Here is a 27114-nt window from a genome sequence, read left to right on the forward strand (position 1 = left end):
GCTACATCATTTTCTAATATAAATTATACTTGTTATTGTGAAAATAAACAAGCTCAAATCTTGACATATAATGATGTTACTGATTTTATGCAAACCGCATCAACATTGAAAACAAAATCAATTCCCCCAGCTAAAATAACATTTCAAACATGTCTATTATTGTGTGTGGGACCATATGAAGCACAGCAGATAAGGCAGAAAAAACTGTTATTGAAGAAGCACTTCAGAAACAACATTGATGATTTTCTCATGCCAAACACATTTGAGGGATACCCATTAAATCAAACTTGACTAGGAACTGCACCCAGCATCATCCCTTTGAAACTCATGCCATGTCGGTGGTGCAAATTGGAGGGAGAATGAAATCCTGGTGGAACAACTTAAAAGTTATTACTCTGTTGACTTCACTAGTGAAACAAGTATTGTTGTTGATGGATTTTGTCAAATTGGTCAAAACCACTCACCAAGCTTTTTACCTTATATATTTGCACTTGCAAAATACTCATGTCCAACAATAAAGAATGCAAACCTAGGGCAACTAAGTTCCATCTACTGTCACCTTGGTGAAAACCTCTCTCTTTTACAGCACAAGGGTGGTTTCCCTAAGAGGCTTGCCAATCAGTCCTTACAGCTCAAATAACTAAAACCAGATTGACCAAAACACTAATTTGTGGTGTTCAGTAAGTATTTGATGGTGAAATCAAGTAGGTCAGTGCATTATCCTTTGGCTGTGGGGTCCCCAACAAATCTACGAGGTAAGAGATTGATTATAAAGCACAGCAACCCAACAAACATCCATTAACAACAGTGCTGCCAATTATAACAGATCTGTAGATTGCACCTACAGCAAAGTAGAGATGTCCAAAATGTCACATCAACCATTCAAGTGAGTTTGTGATATCACATAAAACATAAGCAACAAAAAAGGACAGTTTTCTATTGAATAATCAGCCCTGAATACAAACTTCTGCAATCTACTATCACAAACAGCCAAGAAGGAGGTCAACAGACCTCTCCTTCAGCCTTTCAAAAAACTAGCATCAACTCACTAGAACAGAACAATATTCAGTGCAGCTAAGAAAAAAAGGACTGAAGTGATATGATGGTGACCTTGGAATGCAAAATCAGCCCTGCATATTTCCGCAATGAAGCTCCAAATCTGCAACATAATTTCCAGCCTCCAGTACAAAAGTCTAGGCTATTTCTCCGCAATGACATCACAAATTGCAAGTGAAGAAGAGACCTCATTTTATAGGTTCAATCTTGCAATTTTCTCTTAATTAGAATCCGTTAGAGATACATAGAACACTCCATGAGTGGACCTTTTGACCATGTCAAATGTGCCAAGTGTCAATCTCCAACCCAAGCATGCCACTTAAATAATTATTTATTTTCAATGTGTGAGCTGTTCTAGATCTTCCTAGGTGGAGTGCTTGGAAGAGAGTTAAGGTCGGGGAGGAGAGGTCCTCAAATTGACTCATTGTGTGTAATGGTTTCATATTAATAGAATTTTTGTTCTCCAACTCTCTCTTATATTTTTGTGGTGTATTATATTTACGAGATTTTGTATTTCATGGCAGATTTGCATGTTTTCTCTCTTCCTTGGAAGTCAAGCTTTTTGGATCTCAGCCTCCAAGATCTGGATCAAGCACTCTCTCTCTAGCGCCTTTGACCATGTCAAAAACCCACTGAAAGGATTTCCAAGGGAGGTGCGACCTAGAAAAATGTGTTCTGTATCCTCAAAAGATGATCCCATGTTCGAAATCAACCCTGGAATCTGGATATTTTCGCAATGAAGCTCCAAATCTGCAACATAATCTTCAGCCTCCAATGCAAAAGTCCAGGTTATTTCTCCACAATGACATCACAATTTGCAAGTCAATGGGAGACCTCAATTTATAGGTTCAACTTGCAATTCTCTCTTAATTAGATCTGCTGGAGAAACATAGGGTGCTCCATGAGTGTGCCTTTGACCATGCCAAATGTGCCTAGTGTCAATCTCCAATCCAAGCACGCCACTTAAATAATGAGTTCTTTTTTATTTGTGAGCTGTTCCAGACTTTCTTAGATGGAGTGCTTAGAAGAGCATCGAGGTCAGGAAGGAGAGGTCCTAAAATTGACCTTATTCAATGTAATGGTTTCATATTAATAGAATCCTTCTTCTCCAACTCTCTTATATGTTTGTGGCCTATTTTATTTGTGTTTTCATCAATGTCCCTTCCCTTCTATAAATTTCATGGCAGATTTGCATGTTTTCTCTCAGCTCCTCTTGGCATTCAAGCTTTCTGGATCTCGGCCCTTAAGAACTGGATCAATCACTTCCTCTATAGTGCCTTCGACCATGTCAAAAAACAATTGAAAGGAATGCCAAGGGAGGTGTGACCTAAAAATATGTGCTCCATCTCTTCACAAGACGATCCCAGGTGTGAAACAATAGATTCCAAAGGGGAAGCCTTGATAAGTGTGCAAATGTGGGCTGGTTGTTACAACAACCTTTGGATCTAGGATGCCCTTTTTGATGGGTTACATTCCTTCATCAAGATAGATATAAATATGATTTTTAACCTTCAAATGTGGAGAGTTCCTCTCATGTTGGCCTCTTGAACCTTGAATTAATAAGTAATCATGTGCCACGTGTCTGCATGCGAATCAAGGAGATCCTCTTCATGCTTGAACTCTTGCTAGCTGAATGTACTGAAGGTCCAATATGCCTCCTCATATGCAAACTTTGCCTGGAGATGTGTTATATGCCTCAAAAGTGCAACTCAAAGTAAAAACATGCATGAAAATATGTTGATAAGTTCATCCAACGCATGATCATCCTCAAAACAAACATCCACCTCTAATTCAAGTGCTCACGACCTCATGCATCTTGAGATGGTAAATAAGCTATTTAAAAGTTAGCCAATTAAGGCCAACTCTCCTTAGTGAAGACTTGGTCATACTGTAGCGCCAAGTGTGTAAAGGAATAAGGTTGAGGAGGTCAAAGAAACCAAAGGAAAATGTGCGCAAACCCATCAACAATAGTTACCGGGATTCAGAAGTTCAGTGAGTTAAAGAGGATATACATTCAAAAAAGTTCAGACTTGCAAAAGAGTTTGAAAAGTTCGGAAAAAGGGTTCAGAGGCATAACATTTAAAATCATACATATTAGTCAGAAATAACTGGAGAAAAATACATAAGCATACACAAGTTTATTTTTCTTTTGAACTGATATTTTTAGTTTTTTTTTTTCTTGTGTTGCTCATTCAATTCAAAAGCTTCTGGGTCCGACCAAATCTGGTAAGTAAAATTTTCTACTATTGCCTGAAACAGAGCATTGGTTCCTTTCGTCTTTCGTCTGGAACAAGAAATTACTCTGCATCTCGGTCACTATGCCTAGGAACTTGGAATCATAAACTGTGAAACTCCTGACTCGGTCACTAAGTTCCATAGCCACTCACTCTCTCTAGCATTTCATGGCTAGCCTATCCCGATACAGTTAGGGTCAGCCTTTTCTTCAGATCACGCACAAGCAAACTAATATGCTTTTTATCATTCATCCCCCTTTGGAAAAGGGCTCCGAGGACTGCCATGAGCATTATTGCGAGTGGGTGAACCAAAATTAAAGACCAGCCTTCCCATTTCATGGAGGACCCCACCAAACTAACCACAGCTTTTGCTTAAAGTAATAGTGAGGACATATTTAACCAAAATCTTCCATATAGTTTAAATAATAATAGTAAAGAAAAAAAATAAGGGAACCCAAAACTCAGAATACTGGCAGGTGATTAAAACCCCCAAAATAAATCATGCGGACCCAAAGCTCGGAATAATGGAAGTAACTAAAACTGATAAAAAAAGCAAGATTTATGGGCACAGAAAGCTCAGAACAATAGCAGTTACTGTAAAGAATGTTAAAGAATTTGATGATTTAAATGAGGCCAGCCTCTCCAAATCCATAAGCTGGTTTGATAACCAAATTGAATTATCGAAAACAGAAGCAAGGGAATGAATGTAAAAATAAGAGTGAACAGATAAAAAAATTCACCTGGGACTGGACTGCGGTTTGTCGGGTTTGGGAGAACTGGCAGTTTGGGCGAGAGATGAAAAGCGGCTACGGCGCAACGCTCGGCGATCTTCCTCTGAGAGGGTCTCCAACTGCCCTGAGGCGTTGGCTATGTCTATCACGTTGTTGTTGTTCATTGTCAGGAAGCAAATGAGCCGAATCGAATCATTCGAGCTTTTCACCGTCCTCAATTCTTCCCTCCCCAACTAACGCATCATCTAAATGTCAATGTCTTGCAATTAATTACATTTTCTGCACCCAATTTTCTTCAATAAACTGTGTAGTTTCTGCCCTCGTTCCTGGAGGGCATTTCATTATTTTCAACGAATTACATTTAAAAATTATAGACTCGAAAATATCGGAATGAAAATTATAGTCAAAAATAGCAGACTACATAATGGTATATGTTTTGGTCAATTTTGACATAACTTTTCTATATTTTGGTTTTTCTGGCTTCTTATATTGGCAGTGAATTTTGACAGAATTTTTCTATGCGGTTTTTTTTGGTTATATTTGTGGTTCATTTTCAAATAATTTTCTTATATTTTAGTTTATTTTGTTTTTGGCAAATTTTCAGTGAATTTCAATAGAAAATTGATAGAAATTTATAATTAAATTGTTTTTAGATTAATTATATCATTAAAATTTGGTTGACTTTTGAAACCATCTTATATGATTCATTCTCGGGGCAAAGATGAAAAATCAATCAATCTAAATGTTTAAATAGCAAAGATGCATCTGGTTTCAAAGTTAGCCGTTAGAGAATAGCATGTAAGAATTAGCGATTAAAAATTAACCGTTTAGAATTAATAAATATTGAATTAAAATAAATTAAATTAATAATAATAGAATAAGAAATATATATATATATTAGAAATAATATTATTAAAATTAAAAAGAGTGGACAGGGATCCAGTTTGTATTTAACTTTCAAGAGTTGTCCCTCCTAAGATTAATTGTGTTTTTTTCAATTTTAATGGCTTTTATTAGCTTCCTAAGATGGAAGTGATCAACTCTTGTGATGACCCAAGAATGCTCAATGTAGATATGGTGTTTGGATTTCACCGCAAGTTCAGTTAAAGTTGAGGAACAGGAATGATTGTGCTTGATATCTGCTATATGTTCACAAGTTTGAGATATATAATTAATACAATCCAAGTCTATTTGGAATTTTAAACCGTTGAATCTATTTATGCATTAAAAAACTTATTTTAAACCAAAAAAGATCTCATCCTTGGTCAAAATTATATTATCAAATTTTAACCCAAAAAAAAAAAACTAAAAACATAGAAAAGTTAGAGAACATCTTTTATATATTCATTTTTTTCAATAAATTGTTGTAATTTCTATTCATCAAAATATTCCATTTTGAGAAATTCTTTTTGATATAAACTAAACTGGGTGTTTTGAGTGGTTCAATGTTTCAAGTGCACACTCCCACCCATTGTCTAAAAAGAGGGTCAAAGAGATATTAAAGGAGTGGTGAACAATTGGCTCTTAAAAATATTGTAAATGTAAAACAAACTAAATTCAAAACAGAATTCTTCTCTTAAAACTCATCTTATATTATGAGTGACTATGAAAATATAGGTAAGATTATGGTTAAAAATATATAATAATAATATATATATATATATATATGTTTTGGTATAACGGTAGAAAGTTATAAGAATTGAAATATCAAGATTAAAAAATAAAAAAAGACAAAAGAATCAAAAAAAAAGAAAAAAAAGATTTAAAATTTATTAATTCGTGATTGTAATTTATTAAAGAGAATTGATTTCTAATTCATAAATTTATGAAATGAAATGATATTTTAAGGTCCACGAGACTAAAAATAGTCTATGAGACCATTAGTTCCTTGTTTTTCGCTCTTTGCAATTCAGTCCTTTTCCGATTCAAATTGATGATGAACTTACCTAACCTTCCAACAATCCCCTCCGATTCAAATTGATGATGAACTTACCTAACCTTCCAACAATCCCCTCGCTAAAAAGACAATGCCAAGAAACTGATGCTAACATGTTCTCATAACTTTCTCTGATGTCTTTGAATGCATCACATTCCAAAATGAAATGCTTTTCCGATTCCACAGTCCTAGACGTGCAAAGCAAAATGTACACACCTGTTCTTCCCAAGCTTCTTTAGGCCTTTTCCACCATCCTGTTTCACACTGAAGTTGATGTGAGTTGGTCCTTAATTGAGCAATAAGAACCTTTGCCCTCCACGAAATGCTAGCTCCAATAAATTTGTTTCCTTTGTGTTTCTAATGTGATATTTGATAATTTTAATTTTTTTACTTCTATTTTTTTATATTTAATTTTATTTTTCAATTCTTATAACTTTTGTTTATTTTATTAATATTATTTTTCTTCTAATTTTTAAAATATCTTCATTGGTTAATGACTCATTATAATTTTTTATTGTCTTTGGTCATCTTGCTTCATCATCTAGGTGGAGTGTCCACTCACAACATTAGACACCAATACAGGTTTTGTAACACCCTCCTCCTACATCTACCCAAGTAACTGGCCAACTGGGGTAAACATGTGACGAGAAGTTACTATGATATGATTTGACCTCCTAAGTCATGTTAAGGAAGTGGAACTGACGAAAACACACCATACAGACCTTCAACATCAGCAATAGGACTCCTAAGAACCATCCCAACCTTTCTGCTAACCAGCCCCTGAGTCCTACTGAGTTTTTAAGCTATTAAACCTCTGGACACTCCCATGTTATGGGCATGCCAACATCCAGAGAGCTCCCGATGCTCCCACACTCCCACAAGCTTGCATGCCTACGTCCAGGGACTATTTCTAGCAAACCTGTGCCAGAGTCTGCGGGATTTAAGGCACTTTTCAAGCCCATAATTCTGACCACTGCCCAGAACTTGTTGTAACTTTCGGAATCCATTAAACACATGATGACAAGGCTAATAAACCAAAAACTAACTCCAGGACTAGGCCTGACCATCCCCAACCGGGACTAACATTCTGTCAAACACTTAGCATCAATGCTATCTATAGGTCTATGATACACGACAGAGCATGAATAGATGAAAACTCCTATGAGACATGACAAGAAGGATCACCACCTTCTCCCTTGAACTATTATGACATCAATTAGGTCTTGCATCCATCATTTTAACAATTACAAGTAAATACATGAAATAACCATGACATGAACCAACCAATTAACCATGCTTATAACCAGCATAAAACCATGAGAATAACAGTGACATAACAATCATTAAATCCACATATAAATAAGTAGAAAAGCAAGAGAACTTAGCTTTTATTAGACATAGGTAAATCCAACCAGGTTCGGAACTTCCACGTACCACCCGACCATAGACATGGCTAAACCAAATCTTTCTTTCATCTAGTCACCCTCGTGCCATATTCCAAGCATGAATGTGGGATCTCATAAACACACCAACCGAAACCATCCAAGGCTTCCAGATGCCAACCACCTTAACCCATCAAACAGTGATTCCACCTCACAGTCATACATCACAAGAACCATCATCAGATTCGTCTCTACCCAAGCCTTCCAGGGCTCTAGAGTGTTTGTTCCAACCAAGAATCTGGGACTAGTAACTCAACCCACAGCTTATACCGAGCTCCATAGTGTTTGTCCAACCAAGGCTCTAGGACTAGTTACTCAACCCACCAAGGGCTCCAGAGCGTTTTTCCAACCAAGGCTCCATGACTAGTAACTCAATCGAAGTTGTTACAGGGTTCAAGAGCGTGTGTCCGACCAAGGCTCCAAGAACTAGTAACTCAACCCAAGCTAAGGAAACATGAGAACCAACCAAAAAAACAAAGAAATGAACCCACAACACCATGGCTATCCAGGAAATGGCAAGGCTAAGCAAATCCACTGTCAATCCAGGTAATCGTCCATGCCAGTGACATATCATGACCAATAAACCACATGTGTATGCCATGCATGCCAAAACTAGTGAGGAAAACATACATGCAACTCTGTACTTGCAAGCAAAACCCATTGTAGTTGTTAATCTCAATGTCCTCTTGCACTTTCCTGCTCTTCATTTTCCTTCTTGCTTCAAAACTCCAATTATGCCACACTCCTCCAAGAGTGCTCCAAGAAAAATCTAAGTGTCCAAGAGTATGAGAGAGAGAGAATAGAGAGAGAGCTCCAAAACTGAACTAACCAAGCTTACCCATTGATCCTCATAAGCCTTTTTATTAATGAGGCCTCTATTTTCTTCATTTTCCATTATTTTCCTTCAATTTCATCCTCACATGCAACTTGTGACCTTTCACCTTCCTTTTCTCCTAATTTCCATTATTTTCATAAATAAAATTCCAATAAATGCCTCATGCCTTTCCAAAGCCTTTGTCATTGTCTTTGCCAATTTCCTTAGCCATAATAAACTGAATAAACACCCACTAGGATGTTTTTCCCACCATTTAGCTTGGAATACGTGTCCCATGACTGTGGTCTTATATATTTTTACATGAATTTTTAACCAGGGTTGTTACAGAATCCTCCCCCTTGGGGGAACACCGTCCTCAATGTTCAATGACACCTATAACCAACAAGACTATTGAAAACAAAACATACTACCCATGGAGCTTTATAACACAGCTCGTTGCAGTATTTACAATGACCATCTGCTAAAACATGACAAACATATCGTTTATTGGAGCTTTATAACACAACTCATTACGATATTTACAATCCACATATACTTATACACATTTGCTTCAACTAGAAAATAACCATTCTGACTATGGAGCTTTATAAACTAGATCGATACAATATTTACAATAATATACACATATATACATTTGCTTGTCCAAAAGATAAAAGGATATGATGTCTGTATCAATCAACAAGGGAATCCAGAGGCTCACACCTCCACCCTCAAAGGTAGTACCAGGATTCACCTCATTCCCAGGAAGTCCAGAATCCACTATCAAAGTCAAAGCTACATCCAATATCTAACGCTACAATCCTGTGCCACTTGTCCTCTCATTGAACAGTTACCGGCTCATTGTTCCAGGGAACACTCCCAATGTGCATTTGGTTCCATCTGGAAACACTAATGACCAAAAAAAAATATCCCAGACCTTCCCTTCTCTGCTACACAGTCCCTCGAGCAATATGGTCACCCCTTCTATGTAGTCACTCACCTTCCAAGTTCCGTTGGAACCCCCATCGCGAGTAGTCCATCCCTTGCAAGGCTTCCTCGCATCAAAAGATACAAAAACCAAGGCATATCCCTGCCTCAAAACCATCATATCGGCCATAGCATGCTCATCGCAATCAATGGACACTATTGGGTATCAATGTCTCACAATGGCCTTGCTCCTAAATGTTTTACCAGCATATTGTTGCATGTTCCAATTCCTTTTTTTGTTGCTGCTAATGCTTGTCGTCAGTTTCGACCACCCAATCGAGCATTTTCGTACTTCTTGTACCAAGCACATAACTTCCATTAGATTTAAAATAAATTGAACCAAATTCACATCATACCTCATCGATGGCTTGTCAATAAAGTACACTTGCAATCATGTTCACTTCCTATCACAACAAGTCAAACTAGCTCTTGACCAAATCATCATGAATAAATTTACACATCCGATTAGCTCAAACTCGACCATCATAAATTAAAATAATGAATTACTTGCAATCATCATAAATCAGAATCATATATCACATGTAATCAGCACAGACCAAAATCATAAATCACATGCATAATAAAACTGAAATAAAATGTTGATACTTATCCTTTAATCAATCCTTAGCTTCTACCTTTGTCTTTATTCTATATGCACTCTGGATCGATTGCCACATCTGAAAAACACCCATTGTCTTCTCCTCAACCATGTGCACATACGCATAGTGTACATCCCACACATATAACACCATGCAATACATGCACCTACACCTGACATACAACACATACACCTACACCCAGAGTACAACACAACACAATACATATGCCTACATCCGGTGTACAACACAATACATATACGTACACATCGTACAACACAATGAATACACATGTCATGATATCATGACTACACAATGCACATAAATAGTACCGCATGTACACAACACAACTTGTATGACATGCACATAATACCACATGTACACAGTACGACCTATACACAGCACCACCTACACAACATGTACACAGCGTCACATGTAAACGACACCACCTGCACACAACACCATATGTACAACATGTACATGGCACCACATGCTCACAGCACCACATGTACAATCATGCACACAACACCATATGCACATAACACCATATGTACAATATGCACACAACACCATATGTACATAGCACTGCATATACAACATGTACATAGCACTCTATGTACGCAACAATGCATATCCAACATGCACACAACACCGCATATCTATCATGCACACAGTACAATATGTACACAACACTGCATATCCAACATGTACATAGCACCGTCTATACCCATCATTGCATATGCAACATTCGCACAACACTATTTGTACCACCATGTAAATAACATTACATAAACAACATGTACACACATTATATATGCACAACACTGCATGCGCACAATATCACATATGAAACATGTACAACATATGCACAATAGCAGTGCCACACATCCAAAACCATATTGTCTCTACCAATCAACCTTGCTTCTAGTGTCTCTTTGCCATCCATGCTTATCCCAACATCCCGCAGACCACACTGCTTTCATTTCGTTGATGTATCCCTCAGTATAGCCTATCCATAACATAGACATAATATAATCACATAATATCAACTCATAACCACATGATACTAACCTCATATATTTGTCATGACTACTCTTCCACTTGATTCCTCATAAACCAGGAACCTCTTCATGTCATTCACCTGCGTAAGCAATCATTCCTCCACAAGAATGATTCCTAACGACCCTGTCAAACAACAACATACATATATACATATAAATATTAGCATTAATAATCATGATCCATGATGACCCTGTCAGACATGACATATATACATACATACATATATAAACATCAACATAATCATGATCATAACATAATTACCAGATAGTATAAGATCAAGGTTAAGAGAACTCCCCTTATTTGCGCACACCATGCACAACATTGAGAAAAATCGTTCACAACATAGCCAAGGCATTTGACGCCTCAGATCCATTTACTCCACCTTTCTTATTACCTTTATCATGATTGTCCTGCCACTGTCCATTTACACCAATGGACCGAACCAATCCAACTGATTGTCATACTCTTACCTTTAGTTGCCTTTACACATGCACCGACTTCATCTGAGTCTTTCATTGCCTGCTGGATTTCATTCAGCGCTCCCTGAGCTCCACTAACTTTCCTATTTTCCCAACCAATTCCCAAGACTCAAAACTTAAAAGGAAAGAACAAGAAACAAACAATAAATAAACCATGAAAACCAATAACAATACGACACCACAAACAAAGTGGCAAGGCCTTGCACCACACATAAACAAAACCGCAAATCAAGCTCAAAAAATCACAAAAGACCAAAAGCACAAGACTGACAATAGACACCATGACTCAATCCCATGGTTCCCAAGGAAAGCTCAACCCGAGCCTTCTTCAAGATTTCATGGCAGTCTCTTTGCCGTGCAATCCCCTGCATCATATTTCCATAAACACATAACTTTCAGTGCATAAATAAACATAACAATACACCAATTACCTTACCTTGTTGTGCCGAGCACGTTGTCTTGTAGCTAAACACATATGTGTCATGTCTCAAGGGACTCCAATTCCCTTGAGAAATCTAGCTATAACTAGACACCAACTGTTATACCTATTAAATACATGTCCATGAACATAGCACATATTCACACAATGTCATACAAAATCAAGGTTAAGAAGACTTCTTGTATGCAAAACACTCATTCGTTTGAAATTGCGGTTTCCAAACATAACCAAAGGAATTCTCACCAAATTCCTTTCTTTTACATTTTTACCTTGTTGCAATCGAGTCTTACTATGCACTATCACATCACCCAACTGTTAGTTATATAACACATCAACTATTACCTTGTCAAGCTAATACCAAGCATGTTTCCCTGCAATTGCTCACACATGTTAGTCTCATGTTCCAAAGATCAAGACATCATGTATATTAATTTGAAATCAACCTTTACCAAGTCTAACAACCATGTCATACTCAACAATCAACTCACATTCATCAGTCATAATACATAATGCTACAACTATCACCTACTTACACTCAAGTACATATCAGTTATCTCAACACATATGTGTTAGTACAACCATCTTAAAACAAAATCATTCCTTCATGCAATCTTATATACACATAGTCATATTATGCAATTCATCAAACATCAACCAACTTGCAAAAATACGATGTTAAATAAATCAACTGGATGGCATAATAGACAACAAACATTCAAACACCAAATATACGACATAATCAAACATTCAAGCACCAAGTAGACGACATAAGCACACTCATACCTTAATATATCTCAAGGGAGGCTATCTTGTCTGCACAATCAAGATAGATTAGCATGATATAACTTCACAACATATCAACTCAAACACAAACAAGATCATGATATCCATAATAGTAACTAACTAACATGTTCACATCATAAGCTCATTAACATTTGTCGTTCATGCATAATAATCACATATGCATGATCAGTCTAGATTAGTACAACAAAATGTCATAAATAAGTCGGCTCATACATGAATGGCATAACTTTAACCATCTACATAGGCCAATCCAATATAGCATGATACCTATAACATCAAGATATTAATGCTACAACCCTAATCATCAAGTTAACTAACATATAACAACAATAAGTTAACATATAACATGTTCATCAACAACATATAACATAATCATCGAGCTAACTACAAATTAACATATAACATATTCATCAATGACATATAACATGATCATCAAGTTAACTAACATAAAACAACAACAACAATGCATACAACCACAGATTACTATCATTCATGACTATCTGATACATGTGCATATGACTACACTAATCAACTAGCATCTATCATGTATGTAACCATAACATCAATAGAATGAAAGACATACACACAACCATAATGCATATAACAATCCTTAACCTTCATACATGAATGCTCAACATAAAACCTGTAGGACGACATACTCTTGCCTTGAGGCCCAATGTTGAAACTTCACTTTGACGATCTGCATCTCCTGCTTTATCTCAACGAACACATTAGTATCATAACATACCAATATCATCATGATGACCTAATTGCATACAATGACCTCACAATGCATGTCTGACCTACCATACATGCATGACCATAACCATGACAATGCATGCATAACAACATATAGACAACAACATGCATAACAAATTCATATACAACCATACACTTATGACAACACATCTGACAACGACACCATCAACCTTCACATGACGACATCACTATAACCATGATCAACACCATGCAAATCAAACAAGCACATGGACTACAAGCATAAGCAACACATATGCAATTGACATGAATGCATGACCAACATACCACCCATCCAGTCCGAGGGTTGAACCATGCTCTGATACCACTCTGTAACACCCTCCTCCCACATCTACCACAATAATAATAAATATAATAGATGTATGTAAGTATAGTTATAATAAATTTTATTTAATAATATTAGATATGATGCCGTGTAATATATATTAGAATAAGAACATTAACTTAGGATTGACATTTAATTTTATAATATTAATATAGATATATTATATTATAGTATAATATTAACATATATGCATATTTAGTATTAGAACAAATAGTCACATAGATATAGTATAAGTAGTATTTACTATCATATAATAAGTTATATTAGATTTATATAATATTAAATATATTAACACATATCCATATATATTTTTTTTCTCGGTAAAAACTAAGTCTATTAAGAAAATGTATAATACAGCCAGAAGTTACATCCAAGAGAAGCAAGAACACAGGCAGCCGGAAAGGATAGGCTATCCACCTCGGCTCCTAGAAGAAGAGAGAAGAGAGAAGAGCTGAGCATGAAGTAACTGGAAGAACAGAGGAGCAGAAGCCAAGCATAGGATTCTACCCAACATGGGAAGAGTCAACTATGCGGCATTTTTTCCCTTTCTTTTTGCCAACTTTGACCCATTCAGGAGGGGACTGCTGAGCTGGCATGATTTGCAAACTGAGCTGGGCAGACTGAGAGATTTCCTTGTCTGAATCCGAGGTAGAGGATTCATGATTTCTTTTCTGAGAAATTGGCTGGACTGACAAATTTTCAGGCTCAGCCGAGGGCGGATCCTGTGCCATCTTTGCTGCCTCTCCTTCCTCATTCTCCTCCTCTTCATCTGAGCTGAAATCAAAATCGTCCATGGGGGGAGGGTCATGCGGCTTCCAGCTTTTGGATTTCTTCTTAGGGTTGGCTTTCTTCTTTTGGGCGGGTATTGAAGGACAAGAGCTCTGAAGGTGCCCTGTGTGGTGGCAGTTGCGGCAGCGGAAAGCTGTGTTCTCGTAATCCAGGTTCTGAGTCCAATGGAAGTCTCCAATTTTGAGATTGATCTTGTCAGGGAGACCTTTGCTCATGTCTATTTCTGCACAGATTCTGGCATAGGTATATAAACCCTTTTCCCCTCTAGAAGTGTCTGTGTCTAGGAAGCGGCCTAGGGAGTTGCCGATCCCTTGGAATACAGCGAAGTGCCATAGATGCGCCGGGAGATTAGGAAGTCTGACCCAGATTGGGAGCTTGGTGATGATTGCTGTAGATGGATCGAAGTCTGGGAACCAGGGGGTGAGGAATAAACCTGCTGAGCCCCAAAACCATGGCCCTGCTTTTAAGGCTTTTTGGTAGTCCTCCTCAAAAGCAAACACTGTAATGAAAAAGCCCTTTGAGCATAACAGAACCTGACAATTGTTGGTCCAGTTAGAGTGAATCCACTGGTAGAGATCTGTTGTGCGTGGCCATAGCCCATTGAACCTGCAAATAATGCCATGCTCTGCATACTTTTGGGTTTGCTCATCCAGCGTTGGGTGTATTATTTCAATGGAGGGGGTTTCCTCCAGTTTGTCCACCAGAAAAGGTTTGGGAGCCTGAGCTGGTGGCACTGTTTTCTCCTGCTTCTGTGCATGGACAACATCTTTGTATGAAAATGCCTTGGCTGAAGAAGACTGTCCTACAACTCCCCCTCTCAAACGAAGGGCAAGAATAATGGAGGCATTTCTCTTAATGTTGTAAAAAGAAAGGGGGTAGAGATCCTCGAGTTGTTTACCTTCGTGTAGGAGTCGTTGAGCTGCAGAGGGTATCCCCAGCTTGAGTTCCAGAGCATGTTTGAGGTTCTGCACTAAATCCGATGAGCTCACCCACTGTAGCCAGGTTTTGCCCGAGATGAGCCTGATTTGGATCTGAAATGAGGCAGAGAGGTCAGAGATTCGCATTCCCCTGCAAATTTGAGATGAGAGGATGCAGGGGCTCTGAAGGGCTGTCTTTCCCTGAATTTGCCGCAGGGGCTTGTGAAGAGATAATGCGAGCATCCTGACGTCATTGTGCTTGTTGTTGCCTTCTGCATCAAAGGGGTTCCGGTTACTCCATCCAGGCAGATCCAGGGAGCAAGAGGAGTTCTGACGATAAGAAGCAGCGTATTCTTCCAGAGTAGAATGTGTCCTTCTAAGAACCCCCGCATGAGGAGAACCAGAAATAAAATCTGCGTGTTCACCCTTGGCTGATGCGTTTTCAAACTGAAGGGGGCGGCAGGTGCGTGAAGCAACATCCGAGGGCCGAGAGCTGGCAGCCCCAAAGTCCCAAGCAGAGCATATAAGAGTGCTGGGGGCACTCAGAGGAGATTGGAGGGCGAGCTGTTCACTGATGACTGAGGAAACCCGCATTCCATGACTAAAGCACACATTACCATCATTTTCCAGGTCGAGCAGGAGCCCGAGAACGGCCGAAGGTTGGGAGCCGAGAGCGGTCGAAGGCATGGAGGCGGCGGCAAGTCTGCTGTGGTTCCTCGGGGGAACCTGCGATCCGTGATTAAGGCACGCATTACTCTTATTCTCCAGGCCAAGCCGAAGCCCGAAAGCTGCCGAAGGCAGGGAGCCGAGAGCGGCCAAAGGCATGGAGGCGGCGGTTGGATTGCTAGGGTTCCTTGAGCTCATCGCAGTCTCCAAAACTCTCTAGCAACAAGAAATGTTAAAAAATCACATATCCATATATTAACATAGGTGTAATATTAATATATAACATTAGTATTAGCGTAGCATTGACATTTAATATTTAACATATAGGATTAACAATTAGTATTACCTTGACCTAGTACCATATAGGTTAGAATAACATTTAATTTAGGCTAGGTTAACCTTAGGCTAGTCTTAGGTGGGTGGATAACTAGACCCAATAGAACCAATTAGAACCACCATTCCAAACGAAAAAAGGGTTCGATTTGAGGCCCTAACCAGGTGGTCTCTTTTGATGTTGATGAGGTCATTTTTGCCCATCAACAAAATGACGCTAGAAGGAGGCATGAGATAGATTATTTGTGTGAAGTCTTATTTTAAAAGTTTTTAACTAATCATGGCTCTTGTGTGCATTCCTACTTTCAATCATGCTTTTAGGTTGTGCAAGCCTACCAGAGGCATACCTAAGAGGACACTTAATTCCTTGTCTGAATTGAAATATGACAACGAGAGTAAAATTTCTACTCTAGATCATGTTGATCAATTTATAGACAAATGTAATTATTTTGACATCACTAATGATAATGAAATTTGCAGGCTATTTACTCTCAGATTCCAAGGAAGGATTCAAGAGTGGTACGAGATGATACCGGCTAAGTCTACTCACCTTTGGAACCACTTCATGCATGTATTCTTATGGGATCACCGTAATTACAATTATGAGGAATTGTGCTTGGAATTTGATAGCTTGGCCATTCATGAAAATGAATCTGTTAGCGAATTTTCTGATCGATTTATGTTATTGTGCAATAAATTCCATCATGATGACTTACCATATAAAGAAGTTTTGATTGAGAAATCTACCGCTTTTCTTCAAAACCATAATGAAATATCTAATAATGAACATAAAGAGGAATTCCCATTAGTAAATAATGATCCTACAATTACTCTTGTTGAACCCTCGAATGAAAATAATATTCCTCCTAAACCATCAACATTGGGGGGAAATATTACACACTCTCCAAACCCAGATTTAAATTTGAAATCTGAAATTGTTCCTACAATATCTCCTTATGTTCATGATAATGAATTAAGTTCAATAAAATTAAATAATATAGAACATCAAGATTTAAGGAATAATCATGATGATAATTCTTCTTCAGAAAATGAGCTAGCTTCTATTTCGATGACAAATGATATATTAATAAACCAAAAATCATTTAATCATTTAATAAAAGAAATTGAAAATGATGATTTTGAGGGAACTTCTCTTAATTTATTTTTTGGTTATCATTATTTGACATATCTAGATTTGTTGATCAATTTTGATTTGCAATATAATGATTGTATGAGTCAACCTATTGAAACATTTACTAATTCAAATTTTAAGAATGAACCATATCATGGACCTCAATATGCATCTTTAAATGACCAGTTACTTATTGATATAAGTTTAGAAATTTCTAGTCATCCTTTTCGTGACATTCAATACTATCAACATTCTTACAAACTTTGGAAAAAGGATGTGACCTTTGATAACTATTATGATACTTATGAACCTAGATCATTTGGTTCAATCATAACAGATTTTTGTACTGATATTCCTCATTCGTTTTCTGAGCCTAAACACAATTCCTTTCATTCTGATTTGGATCATCAACCTCCATTACAAGTTTTCGATATTACTCATGTCAATCTTAAATTCGAAACTTGTTGTGTTAAAGATTTATCGATACGATCATCTAATGACCCACTTACTTTTGTAAATAATCATTGGTTTATTAGTTGCCTTGATTATTGTAGAAATAATACATTATCTAATTATGTTCATATAACATATGCCTTTAAGGATCTTTCTTCTTTTTCTCTTTATTGTAATAATCAATATCTCACGAGGGAACAATATGATTCTTTTGAACTTCTAGAAACAACTAATGTAAATACTTTCCATCTTTTACATTTTTCAAAATCAAGTTCTTATTGAATTCTTAAAGGTGATGTCTCTAACCCTTTAGGTTGTACATATGATGATAGAGTTTATCTAGAAATTAAGAATTCTTATAGCAGGAAATTTTCTAATTTTAGATTTCTTTTATCTTTATTTTTAGAATTAAATATACATATTGATTTTAGGGTTTTTGTGTTAGTTTTTTATAGTTGGGTAGCATCAGACAGGTGTTATAGTCTCGACTTTGGTCAGAGAGGCTAAGAAACACAAGAACTCTAGAACCCAGAAATTTTTTAAGAGAAAACACCTAGGGATGGCTCAATTAAGTTAATTAGCCAATAATTAAATATTTCCTAAGTCTAACTTAGGAAAAATGATTAATTAACATGAATTAATTGAGAAAGGTGAGGTTTCTCTAGAAAATTACTTGGATCGACTTAAAGATGATCTTAGCCATTGATGAGGTTTTAATCATAATCGTTGGTGAGCCAACGATATATTATAAGAGGAGGTCAATGGGTTTGGAGCAAGACACACTTGAGATCGATTTCCTTGGCAAATCAAGCTATCCAGCAATAGAGAGATGAGTAGGGAAGAGGAGTTCGAGCCAGAGGGGAAGCAAAGTTAGTGAGGGGTAGAGATAGTGATTTCAGAGGAGATTGAAATTTTAGATAGCTAGTAACAAGAGAAAAAACTATTCCATAGTGAAGTTGCATAATAACTCGAGTGAGCAGTTCGATTTAGTTGAGAGGGAGGTCGATTCAACTTTCAGAGGCTGGGAAAATTTTCCAGAGGGCCAAGGAGTCACTTCTAACAGTAGAGACAGGAAGGAAAACTTGATTAGAGGCTGAGATAAGCCACATGTGCAGGCAGCATAGGGACTACACAAAGGTTTGGATGACCATAATTTCTGTGCAGAGCAGTTCCAAGATTGCTTGTGGAGAGAGAAAATTTTCTCTCTAATAAATTTGTTATATATTTCCTTATTAGATAGCTAGCTAGGCTTCCATAGATTGTACTTAGATTATTTCATTGTTGCATAATAATAACACCCTCATCTGTAGCACCAATTTTCCCAAGTTGGGTTTTTTTCCGGGGAAAATTGTCCAAAAATAACTATGTCAATTTTTGTGTGTGTGCTTTATATTTCTTAGTTCCAACATTTTATTTTCCGTAGCGTTTTCATGGTGAAAATTGTAGTTGTAATTTTATTCATTATTTGCCGTAGCAAATAAACTGCACATAATTTTAATTAGTTAGAAGAATAATTCCTAGTTGTTGCAATAGATTGAAAATTTCACATGGTTTCAGAGCTAGTTTGACAGATCATAGGCTTACAGATGGAGAGAGAGAAATTTCACAATTCAGAGGGAGTCTGAGCGAATTTCTTTTGGGTCTACGCAGAGGCTAGGCAGGTAGTGCGAATTGTTGGACATGGGTTCAATTTTCCAGTTGGTAGGAAGAGTTCGATTTGTTCAGTGCCAGTTCCAACGTGCAGTGGTGAAGCTGAGAAGCAGTTCTAGTAAGAAGCACAACATTTTCTTTGAGAGTTCTAGGTGCAATTGGTTTGCAACAATGATTGTAGTAGAAAGTCAACATCGGGTGGAAGAGAAACAACACACACTAAGGGATTTTTCTTAGAGGGTTTTCAGATTCAATTTTCTAGATCTGTAATTTATAGTTACAAAAGGCCATGAGAGTTTGCCAGAGTATCTATTTTGAGTTGTTGAGCTTGCAATTTGTTTGTCAGTTTCCAGAAGAGGACATCTAAAATACTAAGTGAGTAGTCTCAGAGAGTAGCTGAAGGGAGAGTGAGGCAACAATAACAGTTATGTGCATTCTAGGAGGGAGTGCAAGTAGTAGAGCAGGAAGGAGAGGAGGAGATTCTTGTTTATTTCCCAATTATGAGTTTTACAGAAAATGGCCTCAAGAGGACTTTGAGATCAAAATAGGCTAGATGGAGCCTCAAATTATTGTATCTGGAAAGGCATAATGTTTTTCCTGCTAGATGAGCATGGTATGAAGGCATACGTAGAGAGAGTTGTAGTCATACCGACGGGCTTGTAGCAGCTAGAGAACTATAATAAGGAGATGGCCAAGGCAAAGAGGTTGATCCTCAATGGAGTTCGATATCATGTAGTCTCACACATAGCGGCCAAGAATACGACCAAACTAATATGGGATGCTCTCATGTCACTCTTGATGCAGGTTCTTTTAGTTATTGGAATTAACCAAGATCTTTTCCTCTATGATGTATTCAAAATTGCATGGAAAAGAGTATGAAAAACCACATATGAAAAATACTTAATGAAGAGGAAACATAAAGGAGATCATAAGACAATGCACACAATGAAATTTGATAATGGAGTTCGTCTAGTGTGAACTACATATCTGGGCCCTGGGTCAAGAGTGGGGAGGCCACTTCATTAGTCTCTACAAGAAGATGAGTACATAATGCAATCTCTATCAATACAAGGATGAAACTCTTATCTCGAGTGGCATGTCTCTCCGAGAGATGTTCTCCCACAAAGAACTCTATCTCACAAGATGTTCTCCTTCAACACGAAAAATGAATGATCTCTCACAAAGTGGCATAAATGGGCTCACACACTTAAGTGGCATAACGTGGACCTCTTGAATTTTCTGATCATATTCAAGGCATACTCATCATCATCACATTCATCTTGAAATTCTGAGGCTAATGCCTATAAACGACTACTTTCTGGAAAAAACAAGCAAAGTGTCTAAATGCATCAATATACCTCTAAATTTCACGATGACCTGAAAATAGGCTGCACAAATGCCAAAATGGGTTGCGCCATCGTGATCCTTCCGAAAAATCGTGAAATTTGAGTATAAAGTTAACCCTGTTATGAAACTATCAAATCTGAATCTCCAGGGAATCTGAAAGATTCCTTCGAGATTCTTGCGTCAAGGTTTCACTTCTCAACGTTTTGCCTTTGGAAGGTTAGTTGCTTAGATCAAAAATTTGTCTGTGCCATTACATTCCTGGCGAAATTCCAGTTTAGATGAGTATAAACTTGACATATTTCTGACACTATCAAAATTTGGCCCCTAAGGAATCTTCAAGGCTCCTCAACGATTCTACCTTAAGAATATTCTTTGGAATATAGAATATTCTCCCTATAATATTTTGTGGAATATTCCCCAAAATATTCCTACCTTTAAATTTATGCCCAAAGTGGACCCCTCTAGTCTCAGTTCTAACTCGTGCTCATTGTTTTGCCTCCTCCTTCTACTAGTCAAATGACAAGTTTAAATAATGTTTATGGGTGAGCATTGCAAGACTGACACAAGGCATGTCGGTTGGCCCGTGGCTAGTAGGTTTGTTTTTGTTTTTATTCAAGTTTTTTGGATAGCCGGTTGGCAAGCCGACCAATCGACTAACGTGGGTTCAAACCCCGCTAGTCTAGTGTTTGGTGGTCGTTGGGTTGGTTATTGACCGTGGGACATCATCATTGGCCATATAACATATATGTTATATATATATTTGAAGGGTTGGCAGGGTTTGACATCTGTCAAAGCATTATTATTATTATTTTTAATTTTTTGATTTAAGAAAAAACACCAACTCAAAACCATCGGCTGAATTTTAAGGGGTCACTAGCAAAATTGAATATGCGATATTTTGACATGTTCCAACTGCTGATAAGTGCCAAATTTTTGCTCGGTTAGTGGCCGCCAAATTTAGCGATCCCTCCAAATTTAGCTAGGCTACCATATTTAGCTGTGCTCCAAATTTAGTTGGCATCGAAAGTCTTGTTGCTTTGACCTGAAAATTTGAATGCCAATAACTTACACATATGGGGTTGGCTGTGAGTTCCCTCTACATCGTTGGAATCAGGATGACGAGATCTTCGATCTAGTCCTCGTTTGGATGAAATCTGAAGAATTCGATTTTTTTGCCTCTCTAGAGCAACCTGGATCATTCCTCCCCACTGTGGAGCTTTTGGTCCTCCAAAAGCATGAACATGACTGCAATCTCGATCTACATAACAACTTCCTCTGACATGCCACCTTCCCTTTCCTTCACCTTTGTGCTTCGGAATTCGGAATGATGACACCGACACTTATGTCATATGCAAACCCATAACTGCTAATACATGTTCAATTACAAGACCAATCATGATAAAGAAAAACCATATACTTTCCAAGAGTTTATAACATACTCATGGTCAAGTTTACATTAGAAATATTTTCCCAAGATATCAACTAAAAGGCAAAAAAATATCACCATGTTGCATTCATAAGTGATGGAAAAACTTCACCACTTTTACAGACATTTTGCAACATGTGTTTCATAAATGTGAACATGCTCAAAAAATGTTTTGATGCAGCCATCTCTCACCCAACCAGGTGAATGGGTCTTCTTCATGTAGCTGACTCTCTTAAACAACTTCATTGGTTGATTCCTTCACTAGTGCGTTCGCATGTTTCATGTCCTTCTTTAGTCATTGCTTTAGATGGAGCTTCCAACACATAGCTCTCTAGTGTCCACCTTTGTTGTAACAACTGCAAAACTTATTTCTTTCCCAAAATTTCCTAATCTTCTTCCTACCTTGATGTGGAGAAGAGTCTTCATGTCTTTTCCTCTTCCTCACTACCATTCTTTTCCAACACTTGGCAACAACATGGCTATACAAGCCACAAAAAATACATGGTTTTCTATACCATAAGTTTTGCTCATCATTATTAATTTGCTTGTAATTGAAATGATCATTAGATTACTGAGACTTTTTATACCTTTCTTGATTGTCACTGGTGTAATCCCAGTGATGAGAGTTTGCCTTAGCTCTTCCTTTGAAATGCTCACTTCCCTTTGGATATGACCCACAATGACGATCACTAGAAGGTTGTGATGTGCTCTCAGCATCTTTCATTGTCTCAAACTTGTCGCTTGAAGACTCTCCTGTCTCTTCCTTTCTCATATAGCCTAATCCTGCATGTCATAGTAATTCCACCACTTGGATGGGATTAACAATTCATTTTCCATTAGCTCATAGGCCTTTGACTTCATATCCCATGTTCTTCATTAATCTCAAACTAATGCTTGTAGTACGCTTTTCAAAAGCACCCAAATTATGATCATCATGTGAAAATGAAACTAAAGAACTACCAACATTGTTTACCTCAATTGTTGATTCTTAAGTGGGTGATGATGGCTTTGCTAAGTCTTTGTTGCACTTCAAATTTTCCAAGGCCTCTTCCGTGTCTTGTAATTTTAGATGCAATCTCTGCTTTTCCTCTTCTGCTACTTGTATAAGTATCCTTAATTCAACGTTCTTGACTCGAAGGCTCTGGTTGATCTCTTCATTTGAAGAAGAAGAATATTCACCCAAAGATGGAGGAGTATTGTCCTTTCCTCTCTCTTTCTCCTATTCCTCTTTTGCCACTTTCTCCTTATAATATGCAAACAATATATCTACCATGTTTTCCATCCTATAGAAGGACTCGTAGAGATATTTGTTCTTCTCCATTTTCGTTATTGCTGCACGTTCAGTCTCTGTTTATCATTCACACTCACAATTCACATCAGTAAGAAGACCACCCTGATACCAAACTTGATCCAGGTTCTCTCAGTTACCAAAATTAACCAAGATCTTTTTTTCTATGATGTATTCATAATTGCATGGAAAAGAGTATGAAAAACCACATATGCAAAATACTTAAAGAAGAGGAAACATAAAGGAGATCATAAGACAATGCACACAACATAATTTTATAACTGAGTTTGTCCAGTGTGGACTACGTCTTTAAGCCCTAGGTTAAGAGTGGGGAGGCTGCTTCATTAGTCTCTACAAGAAGACGAGTACATAATACATTATCTGTTAATACAAGGATGAAACTCTTATCTAATGTGGCAGGTCTCTCCAAGAGACATTCTCCTACAAAGAACTCTCACTCACAAGACGTTCTCCTTCAGCATGTCAAAGGAACGATCTCTCACACAGTGGCATAAATGGGCTTACAGATATAAGTGGCATAATATGGATGTCTTGAATTTGCTGATAAGATTCAAGGCATACTCATCGTCATCACATTCATCTGGAAATTTTACGACTAATGGCTGTAAACATGACTACTTTATGGAAAAAACAAGCAAAGTGTCAAAATGCATCCATATACCTCCAAATATGGTGACGATCTAAAAATCAGCTGCTCAAATTCCAAAACGGGTTGCTCCATTGCAATCCTTGTGAAATATCGTGAAATTTGAGTATAAAGTTGACCTTGCTCTGAAACTGTCAAATTTGGGCCTCTAGGGAATCTAAAAGATTCCTTATGGATTCTTGCGTCAAGGTTCCACTGCTCAACATTTTTCCTCTAAAAAATTGGCTACTCAAATAAGAAAACCATCTGCACCATCAAATTCCTGGCGAAATTTCAGTTTAGATGAGTATAAACTTTACATATTTCTAACAATATCAAAATTTGGCACCCACGAAATCTTCAAAATTCCTCAAAGATTTAGCATCAAGAATATTCCTTAGAATATAGTATATTCCTCCTAGAATATTTTATGGAATATTCCCATCTTGAAATTCATGCCCAAGGCAGAACCCTCTGGTCTCGGTTCCGACTTGTGCTCGTTGTTTCGCCTCCTCCTTCCACTAGTCGAATGACAAGTTTAAATAATGTTTATGGGCAAACATTGCAAGGCCCACGCGGGGCATGCCGGTTGGGCCATGGCTAGCAAGTTTTTGGGTGGGCATAGGTCCCGAGGTTGACTCCCTGCTGCTCCATTTTGAACATGGTTTGCTTTTTTTTTTTTATTAAAGTTTTTTGGACCACCGATTGGCGAGCTGACTAGTTGGATGGCGCGGGTTCAAACTCTGTTGGTCCAGTCTTCGGTGGTTGTTGGGTTGTATGTTGGTCGTGGGACGTAACCACCAGTGATATAACATATATGTTATATATCTGTTTGAACAGTTGGCGGAGTTTGGCCACCCATCGATCATTATATTATTATTATTATTTTGAAAAAATGCCCAGTTAAGACTGTGGACCCTATTTTTAGGGGTCACTGGAAAAATTAAACAGGGGACATTTTGTCTAGTTCCAACTACTGATAAGTTCCAAATGATCACTCAATTAGTGGCTGCTAAATTTAGCAGTTTTTCCAGATTTAGTTGGGTTTCCATATTTAGTTGTGCTCCAAATTTAGCTGGCGACAAAAGTCTCGCTCCTTTGACCTAAAACTTTGATTGCCAATAACTTTTACATATGGAGTCATATTTGAGTGCCATTTTTTACATTGGAATTAGGATGATGAGCTCTTCGATTTGGTCATGTTTTTAATGAAATCCAAATACTTCGATTTTTGAGCTTCTCTAGAGCCTCCTGGATCAACTATACCATAATCCTTTTGAGAATCAAAAGATGTTCTTGAAGGAGAAGCTAAGAACCGCTAGGATGCAGAAGGGAGAAGGAGTTACTCCCTGCCTCACTAGGATTCTAGATGTCTAGAATGAGCTTTTCGCAGTTGCAGAGACACCTCAAGACGTTGAGTTGGTGCATGTAGCTATCAACGGTTTCACCGAGGAATGGGATAATTTCATCCAAGGTATCACTGGACGAGATCAACTACCAAGTTGGGATCAATTGTGGGCAGATTACATGCAGGAGGAGATACAACTTTCTCTAGTCAAGAGTACTCTTAGTGGTAGTAGAAGAGGATCAAAGAGTGTGAAGGAGGAGGAGAATGTAGTCCTTGCATCGAAGGGAAAGGAAAAGAAAGGTCCTAGTCAAGGACAAGGTTCATAAGGAGGAGAAAACAAGAAAAAGGCTCTGACAAAGATTAAGTGCTTCAGATGTGGTAAATTTGGTCACTACAGTACCCAATGTCCAAAGAGAAAGAAGGACAAGAAGGAGAAGCAGGGATAAGAAACATCTTTGATAGAGATCGACAAATTTTCTTCCATGTTGGTGGATGAATTCATAGACCTCCAGGAGAGAAGTGGGGAGACATTGAACTTTAGTCACTAGATTTGCAAATATCTAGGCAGGGACCAAGGAGGAATGCATCAGATGAGTGTTTCTTCTTGGATCATTACCATTTCTATAAGGGCCCACATTATTCAGTAGCAGATGGATCAATGTCAAATGTTGGAAGTCAAATCTTGAGAGACAATTGCAGTACTAGTTGCAATCAGATGCTGAGGGGTGCATAGCAGTTGTAGTACCAACATTCTCAGTGGACAATGCAGAGACTAGTAACAATCAAATTCTTAGGAGACAATTGCAGTTCATGTGACATAGTTGATTTAGAGTTCTCAGTTGCAGTAGTTGCAACAACAACAATAACATGAGATCAATTGCATCATAGTGCAGAGTTAGAAGCAGTACAAATGGTACAATGCAGTGTTAACAACAATGCAGATGCAAGTTTGATTCAACTCAGAGTAGAAAATGCATTAGAGTTGCACAGTGGCTTGGTGAGCAATGGCAGATTGTCAGACATCAACAACGTGTATGGAAGGATGTTACGGGATCATTTAGAACACCTTCTTCGCTGAGAGGGAGTGTTAGTTTTTTATGGTTGGGTAGCGTTGGACATGTGTTCTAGTATTGACTTTGGTCAGAGAGGTTAAGAAACACAATAACTATAGAACCCATAAAAAATTTCAGGAGAAAACACCAAGAGATGGCTTAGTTAAGTTAATTAGTCAATAATTAAATATTTCCTAAGTCTAACTTAGGAAAATCGATTAATTAACATGAATTAATTAAAAAAGGTGAGATTTCTCTAGAAATTCACATGGATCGACTCAGATATGATCTTAGCCATTGATGAGGATTTAATTATGGTGGTTGGTAAGCTAATGAGATATTATAAGAGGAGGTTGATGGGGTTGGAGCTAGACACACTTGAGAC

The 27114-nt window shown here is 37.7% G+C and overlaps 1 protein-coding gene across 1 annotated transcript in view; it reads right to left on the minus strand.

The window, feature by feature from the left end:
• The window catches only part of LOC149200380 (E3 ubiquitin-protein ligase), a 51405-nt gene extending 47014 nt beyond the window's left edge, over nucleotides 1-4391 (minus strand). Inside the window, 1 exon segment of the mRNA XM_089402706.1 lies at nucleotides 4031-4391. Within this exon segment, the coding sequence (XP_089258832.1) occupies nucleotides 4031-4185 (155 nt within the window). The 5' untranslated portion in view covers nucleotides 4186-4391.
• Nucleotides 4392-27114: the final 22723 nt, after the last annotated feature.

Source organism: Pinus tabuliformis, chromosome 2_1 (genome assembly GCF_031772625.1).
Source record: "Pinus tabuliformis cultivar Carrire ecotype Pingquan chromosome 2_1, CPIR1, whole genome shotgun sequence".
NCBI lineage: Eukaryota > Viridiplantae > Streptophyta > Pinopsida > Pinales > Pinaceae > Pinus > Pinus tabuliformis.